At 48.1% G+C, this 13319-nt stretch overlaps 1 protein-coding gene across 1 annotated transcript in view; it reads right to left on the reverse strand.

The window, feature by feature from the left end:
* Positions 1–412: 412 nt before the first annotated feature.
* Positions 413–13319, reverse strand: part of Ahnak (AHNAK nucleoprotein) — an 89838-nt gene continuing 76931 nt past the window's right edge. Inside the window, exon 6 of the mRNA XM_059261140.1 lies at positions 413–742. Coding sequence (XP_059117123.1) covers positions 735–742 — 8 coding nt within the window. The 3' untranslated portion in view covers positions 413–734. The remainder of the gene's footprint in view (positions 743–13319) is intronic.

Genomic DNA, 13319 nt, shown 5'->3' on the forward strand with positions numbered 1-13319 from the left:
CTTTGGAAAGTCCTGACTCTGGAGTAATGTAATGATTGACGTGCTAAAGTCCTTGGGGATGGGGGAGAGAAGAAAGGGGAAGAAGAGAGAGGGATGTGTGGAGATTCTGGCTCCTCAGTCATGTGGACGGGCTGTCATGTGCCGACTCTGAAAACTGAAGAAAACGTGACAAGAAAGATGCCTGCCAAGGGTCAACCCTCCCCAGAATTTGAACAAGCCAGGGAAGGAAACAGAAGAGACCACACTGAGCTAGCAGGATATGGTGGTACATATCTATAATCTCAGCACCCTCTAGGCTGAGGCAGGAGGATTATAAATTTGAAGCCAGCTTGGGTTACATTTCAAGAACAGCTCAGAATACAAACAAGTAAGCAAAACGCATCAAGGTGGTCACAGAACGGATGATGCTTGACAAATGTTTATTGGTGGATAAGTAGACAGTCACCTATACCCACAGCTGCCGCAGCCCACCCTCGTTGCAAAGATAAGCCCACATCCCATCCCTTGCAAGAAAAGAAAGCACCTGTCGAACTTCTGCCACAGCCTCCATCCAGAAGTGGCTGTAGCTCCAATTGTTCATGTTCCAAAAAGCCACCTCAGGGAAAGTGTCCCTTTTACTGAGGTGTTTGTTTCCTTTGGCATGGCAAGATGTAATTTCCCATTTTTAGAACAATGCTCCAAAGAACAGTCACAAAAACAACTTCCAGTGGGGGCAGTTTTCTTCCTGGCCACTGCTACAGCCCTGTAAAACAACAACAGAGGGATTTTTTTTTTTTATTTAATTCCAAACAGTATTAGCATCTCTCCATCCTGTTCATTCTGTGCGGGCTGGAAAAGCCCCACCCCCAACCCCAGCAGAACCTCGAAACAAACCTGTGCCTAGTAGGAAGCTTTGGAAATTCCTATTGTTGGTTGTGTTTGGGTCTGGATGTAGCATACCTCCTTGTGTGGTTTCCATGTAGCAAAGACTTAACGGAAGCTGTGGAAAAAGCCGGTGTGTATCCTTTGGGTGCCCTGTACGAGCCCAAGATCAGAAGAGGACAATGTGTTCTAGAGAACATCCAAACATCGGATGAAGGTGAGCCAGGAAGAGAGCAGCCACCTCTAGCCTTAGCCATTAAGGAATCACTTTCAGGGCTGGAGAGATGGCTCAGAGCCTTAGCCTGCTTCTTGTTCTTCCAGAGGATCTGAACTGGGCTCCTAGCATCCAAGTCAGGCCATTCACAACTCCCTGTAACTCCATTTTAGGGAGCTCCAACGCCCTCTTCTGGCCTCTACAGGCACTCACGCCCACTGGGCGCTGAGGGTGGAACCCAGGGCATTGCACATGCTACTCAAGTACTCCACCCTTGAGCTGCCTCCTTACCCCTTTTTAGACAGGGTCTCACTAAGTTGCCTAGGCTAGCCTCCAAGTTCAAGCCTTGTCTCTCAGGCCTGCTGAGTAGCTGGGGTTACAGGTACATGATACAATTTCTATTTCTCTTCATCTTCCTTTGTATGACTCTAGGAATAACAACTGAGCTGTTATTTGGGTAAAAGGCAAGAGAAACTGTGACTGATGTCATGATAGAGCCCATAGGGAAGAGCCGGCCTGAGTGACTGGACCACCCAGTCTATCATCCTCAGAGAGTCACTTGGCATCAACAGCCACCTCTGCTGACTTCCAGAGGAAGGGTCCCTCACAGGGTGTGGCTCTTCCATAGTGAATCAGGAAGCCGAGGGGGGTGGTGGGCGGAAATAGCATTACTCTCCTTGTGTGGTCAGCTTTCTGTTACTATAATGAAATAACTGGGATGATTTCTTTATTTATAAGGAGAAATACTTATCTGAAACCACACATTTTGGAGAACATGGTCCAAGATCTGACATACCACTTGCTTTGGGCCTTTGATGGAGCCAGGTGGCTGTTATCGAATTTGGGGTTCACAGCCTGTGTGCATGACAGGTCCAGCTACCCATCCCCAACAAACCAACTGAAAGAGCCGAATTGAAAGTAGAAAGCAGAGAGGGGGTTTTACTCAGTGCGATCACATTGGGAAGGACAGAGAGATCCCACAAACCCCAACCCCAAGTCCGTCCTCAGGGTCCTGAAGTGAGATAAAAAATTTAGATAGAGGGCCACGGATAAGCACATCTAAGCAGTCCCTGTCAAGGTGTGACCTCGCCCACCAGGAACCCATCTTTATCTGGATTTTAGTCTCATCCTGTAAGGTGGTCTGACAAGTTGTTAGAACTGTATGAAATCTCTTTCCAGGAGACAAGTTCCCTCTCTGTCTGGTGCCCTTTCCTTCTCCCAGCATGAGAATTCTGGGGAAATTCCCATTTCTTTGGAGTCCACTGTTTCAGTAGCCTGACAGTCAGATGGGGAGACACGAGACACCTTCACTTCTGCCAGGCCAGTTACAGCTACAGGAGGCTAAAGTGAGCACTCGGCTTGTGGCCAGGAAGCAGAGAGAAAGAGGTAGTGGCTAAGGTCCCACAATCCCCTTTGAGGGCACACCCTTAATGCCCTAAGTCTCTCCTACCAGGCTTCACCTCCTAAAGGCTCCCCCACTTTCCAGTGGCACCCTGGGGACCAAGCCTTTAACCCATGAACCCTTTCTCAGGGAGCATTAAGCATGCAAACTGAAGCACTTCTAGCACTGGTTTGTTCTGAGGCCAGCAGCTTAAAATGTATTCACCCAGACTGTGAGTGTGTTGCCCACAACACATCCATCCCATTCCAGCAACTTCTGTTCTCTCCTTTATAAGCCTCGACCATGCATCGTCATTTGTCCGTTATCTGGAGAGTATTTACACACTTGCCTTTCCAATCTTTGCCACTCCTCTGTCCCTCCTTCCCTAAACAGGGTTTTCTCAACCTCGGTACCATTGATCTGTTGGACTAGATCATTCTTTGTTGGGAGCTGGAGCTATAGAACACACATTCTTCCTCATCTTCTCACTGTCAATCAAAAGGCCTGGGGGAAGAGTGAGGGGGTGGCTGGGAGGCAGAATCAGCACTTTTTCAAACTTAAAGGGGCCTGAGATATGATCTAATACAACCCCCTCATTTTGCAGATGAGGAAACATCCTGAGAGGGGGAGGAAGAGGATGTGTCAGGGCCAAAAATGTGGGGGAACAAGTGCCAGGCCAAACAGGAAGTCAAAATTCCAGGCCTTGCAGCAGGATTTCCAGTCCCATTGGAACACAGGGATTACTTCCCGCAGCTTCTTTCTCCCTCCAAAACTTTCTCCCATTCCAGAAACCAGAGCGAGCAAGATATGACAAGGCCCCAGCCCAGGAGTGCCAATGTCCATGCCTGAGATTCAGTGCCTAAGCTTCTAGTGAACAAAAAATGACCACTGATTGCATCCAGAATATCTCATGATGACTCATACCGTGATCACATCTCAGTGCAATCCTGTAATCATGACTGAAAGGATGTCAGCCCATCTGACCACACCTGTCCCCACTGAAGACAATAAAGAACGAGAGATCTGCAGAGCATGAGAGGAAGCCTGGGGACAATGTCTGCCCTGGCCCTTTCTAGGCAAGCACTCTACCAGCTGAGTTACACCTCCAGCTGAAAACATGTTTGATTGAACTAAAGGTTTTAAAAAATAACCAGGAAAGCTGGGCATGGCGGTGCACACCTGTAACCACAGCAGTTGGGAGACCAAAGCAAGGAGATCCTAAGTTCAATGCCAGCCTGGGATATGCACCTTCTCTCAAAACCCAAATAAACAGGGGACTGGCAAGATGGCCCGCAGGTAAGGCCACTGGATACCAAGCTTGACAACCTGTCTTTGATCTTCAGACCCACCATAAATGTAGAGGGAGAGAGCTGAGCCCCACGACGTCTCCTCTAACCGCCACATAAACACTGTGATGCATAAACACCCACATGTGTACACACACACTGAACAAGTAAATGCAAAACAATTTAAACACATAAATAAGTCTTTAATGTAAATACCAAAAAAAAATGAAACAAATAATAGCAGAAATGGTAAGGATATCCCATTCAAGTGACATGCATGTGAAAATCCTGCTCGCCTTCTCACATTTATTTATTTATTTTATTTTTAAGACATGGTCTCACTCTGTAGCCGAGGATACCCTTGGAATTCACTATGTAACCCTAACTGACATTGAATTCATGAGCGATTCTCCTGCCTCAGTCTCTCGTGTCTAGGATTACAAATATAAGCCACCCACTCACTTAAATATTGTCACATCTTTTAAATTTTTTAATTTAATTTGTGTGTGTGTGTGTGTGTGTGTGTGTGTGTGTGTGTGTGCCTATGGAGGCCAGAAGAGTGTGCTGGATCTCCTGGAGCTGAAGTTAAAAGTAATTGTGATCCATCTGATATGGGTACTGAGACCTGAACTCAGGTCCTCTGGAAGAGCAGCAAGTGTTCTTAACCACTGAGCCATCTGCCCAGCTCCCCTCCTCTAAATATTACCACATCTTAAAGATGACTGTCCTATGTCCCACTAGGGCTGAGTCACTCCTCACTCTGTCTTCCAGATTACCATCTTTCCTGACAGACCCCTCCAGACTGCAGTCCACACTCACACGCTCCAGCTCCTCTTGTCTCTTTATACACATGGGCCCATCCTTTTTGCAACCATTCTATTATCTGGTGATGAAAAGTGACACCAGAAAGGCTGATAAATGTTCTAAAGTCTACAAATAAAAGGCCAAGTGTGAAGACAGCAGGGAAAGAGGAAACTCCACCCCATTCCTCAGACACAGCCCTAGGCCTTCTGCCCCCAGTTGGCCTTAAAGATCCTGGCTGTGGAAATGGCAGATCCAGCTTAGGACCCTCCCATGCTCTGGTCCTTGAGCTGAACCCACCAGGTAGATGTTCTCAGTACCCACCACTATTGCCTACTTCCGGGGCCACGGTGGCATGGAATGACCCCTTAGCTCCTGGTCTAAGTCCTGCAGGCAGTCCTGTGACCCAGGGCCTCCTCCAGACACCTGAGTCATCATCAGAACCCTGGTGGTTTAGGGAAAGTTTAAAATAACATTTATACATGAAGTGGGGTGGAGGCTTTTTCCATCAGCTATCCCCCACCTCACTGTCCCCAGTGACTCTCAAAGGATGTCAGAAGCCATCTGCTGAGAGAGTTCTCCATTGTATGCTTTCGGGTGCCTGGCCCTCCCCTCGGCTGGGCAAGTGCCAGGAAAGCCAAGCCTAGCTGTTCAGGGCATTGTTCTCCCTCAGAAGAGGATCTTGAAAGCAGAAGGAAATTAGAAACAACCACACAATGAATACCAGATTCTCCTTTCTCCCCGGCTTTGGTTGCCAGGAGGCGGAGCACACCCCACCCAGCACTTCTGCCTTCCAGGATGTCTGCACAGCAAAAAGGGCTGGCCCCAGGCGCCTTGAGTGATCCCGATTTATCTCCATAGCCTCCCTTTCTTTCTTTCCTTTTCTCTCTCTCTCTCTCTCTCTCTCTCTCTCTCTCTCTCTCTCTCTCTCTCTAGCTAAATGCTGATTCCTTGAGGGCAGAAACACATCAGGGATGTAAAGTTCCGGTTACTCCATGTTTGGTGACTAACTCTTTCCATCTGGACAGATGTGATGGTACAAGAGCAATGGTACAAGGCACATTCCTAAACATTCCAGCTGAGGGTCCCATGTCATTGTGCCTGTTCCTGTAAACCTAGTGATAGGCCCGAGGGACGCCTACTACTGCTGCCTTGTTACATGAACATGCTGTTAAACTGCCTTCTAACGAAATACTTACGTTTTGACCCACAGATTAGTGCTGTCCTCAATCCTGCACAGAGAAACTTCTCTATGCAATGGGCAGCACAGAGACTCCTGAGTGGTCAAAGTGCTGGGAATAAGTTAAGTATTGCTGGCCCAGACCTAAATGAGACATCTCTGCTAACCACTCCCCACAAGGCTTAGGGAACATGTTGGAAGAAGGGACAAAAGAATGCAAGAGCCAGAAGACGGGAAGAGCACTGTAAAACGCTGTCTTCTAGGTGTGACCTGGAAGCTGCTGCAGTCGTGAACCCTCTGCGGCTCTAGTCACCTGCACAGGATCAAGCCAACAAGGTCAGTCAGCAGTGCAACCAGCAGCACTAACCAGGCTCAGTGAACCACAAAACAGAGAGAGGGCTTGAAGTGGGGAGGGGGGTGTGTCCCGGTGCGAGCGGGGAGGGAGGATACATTGTTTACATGTCGGAAACTGTCCAGGAATAAACGAAAGGTGTTCTATTAAAATAATAAAAACAACAAACGAACTCCCATGTCAGAGATGACAAAGCACAGTCCAGGTGGATCAATCCAGAGTCACACACAATTGACTTGAGCAGTTTGTTGGGACCCAAGTGCTCTTCGCGTCAAGTTGTCCCTGCAGTACCACAGGCTTCCACAGAGCCTCCCTCATTTGGAGTCCTCCCCCAGGTGCCGGATGGAGGGAGTGGCCCAGGAGAAAATGTCCCTTCTGGACTCACACCTAGACAGCACAGAGGGACCATGGAGAAGACACAGGAGCTAGCACTTCTCAGAGCAGTGAGGCATTCGCACGTTCCTTCCTGCTGAGAACTTTTCCTTTAAAACACATTTTTCCCCTGGCTGGGGCCATTACTCATTTTAACATAATGTTATGTCTTTAGCCTCCTACGTAAGTAGACCCTGGTTTTAAATGTTGCAGGATATCAAGCGCGTATATCTAGTCAGACTTCTGTTTGCTTTTTTGCCACATCCATAGAAACCGTGTGAATAAACAGAGGAGCAAGATTTGGCTCTCACTCCTACCAGCTGGCCTCATGCCATCATCCCCAAAACAGGAGGATAGATGCCAGAAGGAAAGAACCAGCAGTAACGGTGACAAAAACTCTGTCTCATGCTGGGGCACACTGAACTGTCAGGCTCCCTGGGGGTGGGAATGTCCTGTGACTAGCCAGCACGTTTTATGACCGTAGCAGAGGAGGGAAGAGCCGCCACTACCCAGTCCTCTCTAGATGAAGTCCCAGGCTTGGAGGGTGTCAGTGAAACCCAGCTTACAAGCATTAGACCTAGCTTTGGATCCCAAATCTGTCTGGCCAACTCAAGGGTGCCCCCTCAACACCATCTGCCCACCCAACTCTTCAGGACATACAAGTTTTATGCTGTTTAAGTGACCTGGACTCTCTGGATTTCATCTCATGATAGCCATACCCATGGCTCTCTACATGGCAACTCCATCCATCGGAAGAAGAAAATGCCAAGGATGGATCTATGCTTGGACTTCCCAATGTATAGCCACACTGCGGTAGTTTGAATGTAATTGGCCCCCATAAGCTCATAGGGAGTGGCATTTAGGAAGTGTGGCTTTGTAGCTGTAGGTTTGGTCTTGTTGAAGGAAGTGTGTCACTGTGGGGGTGGGCTCTGAGGTCTTCAATGCTCAAGCTTCATTCTGTGTCAGTCTACTTCCTGTTGCTTTCTGATCAAGATGTATCCAGCACCATGTCTGTCTGCATGCAGCCATGCTCCTCACCATGATGATAATGAACTAACCCTCTGAAACTGTAAGCAAGCCACCTCAATTAAATGCTTTCCTTTATAAGAGTTGCCGTGGTCATGGTGTCTCTTCACAGCAATAGAAACCCTAACTAAGACACACACAGATGTAGCAGGAATCTTAGAGAGTCTTATTAATAAAATCAAACCTGGGGCCAGTTGTTGGGGTGAAATGCTGGATGGTCAGAGAGACAGAACAAGCCACAGATAATCTCACCTGGCCAACTTCTCAGCTGGTCTTGTTTCCTCAGACTGGAATCCTCTGTGTCCTCATCCCAATGGCTCTCAGCTGAACTGCTGCTGCTAGAAGCCTGAAAGCTTAACCAGCCAAATGCTTAACCAGCCAAATGCTGCTAGTTCCTGGTCCTCACACCTTATATACCTTTCTGCTTTCTACCACTACTCCCTGGGATTAAAGGCTGCTTTCTGGGATTAAAGGCGTGTGTCACCATGCCTGGTCATTTCCAATGTGGCCTTGAACTCACAGAGATCCAGAGGGATTTCTACCTCTGGAGTGCTAGGATTAAAGGTGTGTGTGCCACCATTTGCTAGCCTTTGTATCTAGTGGCTGTTCTGTCTCTGACCCCAGATAAGTTTATTAGGGTGCACAATATTTTGGGGATACCACCACACACAGATAGGATTTTCTTTTCTTTTTTTTTTTTTTTTTTTTTTTTGGACAAGGTTTCTCTGTGTAACTGCCCTGGTTGTCCTGGAATTTAGTATGTAGGCCAGGCTGACCTCAAACTCACAGAGATCTGCCTGTCTCTGCCTCCTGAGTGCTGGGATTATAGGCATACACCACCACTGTCTGTCAGCCAGATAGGATAGTTTTGAAGAGTCTGTTATATCAGAATGTTAAAGATAAAGAAAAAGCCAAAGATAAGAATACAATCTCACAGAAAGTCAGCTCATTTTCACACCAAAGAAAAACAAATCTCAAGCCCAGCTGGGCATCTTCACGTTTTGCCAGCCTACCATCCTGTCTTGCTGTTGTAAAAAGCATCTGCCTTTTCTCAGAAAAGTGTCCCCACTCATCCCAATGACAGTTACCACCCCTGCACTGATCGCATCCCGGAGCCTCTTTCAAAACCCGGAGATCAACTATCCCATCTCAGTTCCAAACCTTTACCCTCAAGCTGAAGAGGAAGCTCAGTGGAGGTGAAGTGCTTGCCATGCAAATGTGAGGGCCGAAGTTCAGTGCCCAGAACCCATGCAATCCCGGCACTGGCAAGGCAGAAACCTGCAGATCCCTGGGGGCCACCAACCAGCCAGCCTAACTCAGTCCGTGAGCCCCAGGCCAGGGAGAGACCCTGTCTCAAAAATACAAGATAGACAGTTTCTGAGGAACAACGCCCAAGGTTGACCTCAGATCTCCAAGTGCACACACACATGCACTTGCACCTGTACACACATGGGCACGTGCACATACGAACACGTGTGCATGCACTTACACAAACCACCACAACAAAACCTTTAACTCTCTCTCTCTCTCTCTCTCTCTCTCTCTCTCTCTCTCTCTCTTTCTCTTGCTCTTTTCTCCAAGTCAACCTCAGATGGAGAAGCCCTGTGTCTACCTCCTGCGCTGTACCACCTCCCTCTCACCTTTAACAGACAACTTCCTGACAGGCTACCTTCACCACCTGAGTGTCCAGTGGGTCCTAAGCCCTTACACCAGTAGGAAAGCCTGGTAACTCTATGAAAGCCGACCTCTCAAGAGCCAAAGAAAGGCTGCTAAGCATCAAATCCTGAGACTGCTCCTCCATCCACCCCACCTAGACCCGCTGTATCCATCATCCCAGGGAAAATGCTCCCCTGTGAAGTGTGTACATGGAAAACAGTGTCCACTGTGTACCCCCAAGGCACTCCCTTCTCTTTGGGCAGCAGAATCCTTTTGGGTTGCAGACAGGAAAGTAATTCTTTGATTTCAGTGGGATAGGCACAGTCCCTGCTTGGAGCTCAGGTATGCAGCCTTTCTTACCAGTGGGATGGAGGAGGAGATTAGCCAGGTCTGCGCATAACTCATCCACCACCAGCATCCCACCAGTAAAAAGACATATCCATTCTGGGCTGCCAGGCTACCCTTCTAGAGTTCACTCTGCAATGGGGACACACAATAAAGAGGACAATAAAAACATCATCATATTCTGGGATTAGGGGTGTAGCTCTGTTGGAGGAATGCCTGCCTGGCATGTACAAAGTCCTGGGTATCGAACCCCAGCAACACATAAATCAGCCATGGTGGCCCACATCCATAATACGAGCACAGGAGTTGGAGGCAGAAAGATCAGAAGTTCAAGATCATCCCCAGCTAGGTACTGTGTATGTCCAGACCAGTCTGGGATACATGAGACCACACTGTGATCAGGGCATGTTCTGAATGAATCGATTGGTTAAGACGGTGTAAATGGGGATGTGGAACCTGCTTGGGTGGTAGGCAGTGATCTAACAAGGAAGATTTAACTGAGGTTTAAAGGCTGGGAAGGAGTGAGCCATGCAAAGTCAAGGAAGGGCATCCCAGCAGTGGGCACGCTAGTGGAGCATGGGAGGAAAGACTAGCTACATCGCGGGGACCTGAGGATGTCAAGATCAAGAAAACGATTGACAGAAGGGTTATCAGAGGAAGCCGAGATCTGATAGAGAACTAGTCACAGAAAACTAGTAGTCATGCTGAGATCAGCTGGAAGTCGAGGTCAAGGGCGGGTTTGTAGCCCTGGAGAGCCCTGTGGCCGAGACATGGAACCGAAGTGAAAGACGGAGTGTGAAGAGCAGGAGCGGTGGCTGGGTGGCTGTGCAGAAGCCCCTTGTGGGGTAGGTCCAGAGGAGTGGCGAGAAGACTTGCGGGGGATGCTGGGAGCAAGAGGCGGGAGGGGAGCCGAGGAGAGCACCATAATCCTGTCACTGTTTTGTAGCCTGAAGCCTGGAGCAGAGCGGCCACTCACTGGAGGAGAAGCAGGTTCCGGAGAGCGGAGGGGAGTCATTCTGGATTTCTCTTTTGACTTCTTTTGTTAAAACGCCAAACTTGCCTGAGAGTCAGCCCAGAAAAGAGAGTGGCACACACCTGTAATTCCAGCACTCGCAGACTGAGGCAGAAGGATTACTATGAGTTCCAAGCCTGCCTGAGCTGCAGGGTGAGATTTTGTTTCCAAACAAAACAAAATTTAGGCAGAACACCCATACATGTAAGACAAAAAAATAAATACAATTTTTAATTTTTTTTTTTATTTAAAAACAGGAAAGCTAATTAGCTCTAGTTAATGACCAGCCTGGGAGTGGGATTCGACACCATGGAGACGGATATGTTCTTCTGAACAAAGGTGGAAAGGAAAACAAAGGGATGTATCTGAGCCTTCAGGCTGGACACAACACTTCTTGTGTTGTTAAATTGTCGAAGCCTATCAATTCTAAATCCAAAGTAGTCCTTAAGCTCTCCTGTCTCTGCTCCCATCTGCAACCCTCCCAATGCTCACATGCTCTCCCCGAAAGAACTTGAGTCAGTTCCTGCCTCAGCTCCCTTCCGTTCATCCTCCACTGCGACACTTGTGGGGTCCATACATCCCCACGTCCCCACCCAGCTGCAGCAAAAACACAGAGAGGGAAGAAAGGGGTGATCTCAGAGAAACCACTGTGGAACAACACAAATCGTCCCAGACCTGAGCTGGACAAGCACCAGCTGCAGAGAGAACCAGGTGTCCAGACTGGTAACCAAGGCAACCAGAGAGGGCCCAAGCAGATGCAGAAGGCACACCCTCTGCTTCACCCTACACTGGCAGGGGTGGCTTTATGAGCCCAGTTTACTGGTTTCAACCCATGCGATTTCACTGGCACCACCCAGCACCTGGCAGAGCAGGGGACACTCTAAAACGGGAAACAGCTACAAAAGTCACAATGACTAACCCGTATTGAGTTATTATAGTGTTCCAGGCACTGTGCCAAGTGTTTTACGTGTATTTTTAAGAAAATCCTATGAAGTTAGTATCAGAGATGAAGACACCCAGGTTTAGGGAGACTGAGGGATGGTTACCAGCATTAACTTCCTGTTTGGACAGGTGGCTTGTCTCAGCCCTGCTGCTGTGTGAATGGGCTGTGTGAACTCTCCCCAGTCATCTCTAAGGTAGGATTAAGTAAGGTGAGTCATGTTGAAGCATTTTAGCTAATGCCTAGCACAGAAATTGTGGTTTCTATTGATCACTATAATTGCTGTTATAATGGTTATGATGTTGATCAAAACAAAAGCAAGCTCATGTCTCTTCCTCATGTAAAAACCACCAGTGGCCTCTCCTACTCCCCAAAGGAAGATCCCACTAAGACTCTGCGTGCTACGAAACACTCCAGCCGTTCTATGGCACTCAGCACTTGCTGGACATGCTCTGCATGCTCCTACTGTCTCCCTGCCTAGAATGTCCTCACCTTCTCCAAATGAGAGCGAGGGGCGGCCCAGCCTAGGGGCTGGGAAGATAGCTCTGTGGATAAAGTGACTGCCATACAAGTATGAGGGCCCCAGTTTGAAACTCTAGCACCCACATAAGCTGGAGGCATTACTCATAACCCCAGCACTCAGATCAAGGGCAGAGACAGCCTAGGCTAATCAATGAGTTCCAGGATCAGTGAGATACTCTGTCTCAAAAATTATAGATGACCAAGGAAGACACCAGACATTGACCTCTGGCCTCTTCACGCACACTCACAATCACAGTTAAAAATTCCGAGAAGAGCAAACATCTCAGGACCACCTTTAAGTGGAGTGTTAGTGGTATCACATCCATGACTCAAGGACAGGTCTGGGTCTCATCTCTTTTCTAAAAATACTTCAAGAAAATCCTTGGGAGAAAGCTTCCGTTCAAAGGAAACCAAGAGCAGAAGGTGTTTATGGCATAAGCGTAGGACAAGATGGGGTCAGAAGAGGGTAGCTCCGGCCCATTTCCCTTCCAGGACCTTCCTCCTTCCCAGACACTTCTCCTCTGTTGTCCCACACTGGTCCCACACTGGTCCCAGACAGCCACATGGTGGGGTGGTGGCTGGTAATTGCTTAGAATCATTAAACGGAATTGCTGTTAATAGGATTCTCTCAAAGATCAAAGCCTGTAGCCAGGAAGGAAGGAAGGAAGGAAAAGGAAAGGAAAGGAAGGGAAGGGAAGGGAAGGGAAAAGGAAGGAAAGGAAAGGAAAGGAAAGGAAAGGAAAGGAAAGGAAAGGAAAGGAAAGGAAAGGAAAGGAAAGGAAAGGAAAGATAATCTCAAGGATAGGCGGCCTCTGATGGATAATTAGCAAAATATTTCCATGAAACACACTTGGTGTGTCCCAAGCTCAACGCCAAGAGAGTAACAGTAGAGCTCACAATTTCTGAGTGCTTCCTTCATGCAGAACACTTTCCCGCTGTAATCTCAAATGTCACCTTCATGTGACATTATGATGTTCATGGCTGATGCCCTGTTTCCAGCATGGGGGAGACTGAGGCTAAGGCAAGACCCCTAACAAGGGAGTAAAGCTGCAACTGGGTAACCTGGACCCTGAAGTCCCACCCACTATGCTGAACAGTTTATTCCATTTCTCTGTCTGCAGAGGGGCTCTGTTATGATCTACCTATAGGAAGGTGGAGGGATTTCTGTTACTCTTGTGGTTTCCTTTTTATTTATTATTGGGGTGGGGGGTGTCAGAAGACAACTGTGTGGATCCAGTTCTCTACTGTGGCCTTTGTCTCTACTCCCCAGGGATTGAACTCAGGTTTCCAGGCTTGCTCAGCAAGCACCTTTACCCACAAAGCCATTTCACTGCCCCCCTTTTATTAGTACCATCGTGTGTGTGTGTGTGT

The sequence above is a fragment of the Peromyscus eremicus genome, chromosome 1 (assembly GCF_949786415.1).
Source record: "Peromyscus eremicus chromosome 1, PerEre_H2_v1, whole genome shotgun sequence".
In the NCBI taxonomy this organism is placed as follows: domain Eukaryota; kingdom Metazoa; phylum Chordata; class Mammalia; order Rodentia; family Cricetidae; genus Peromyscus; species Peromyscus eremicus.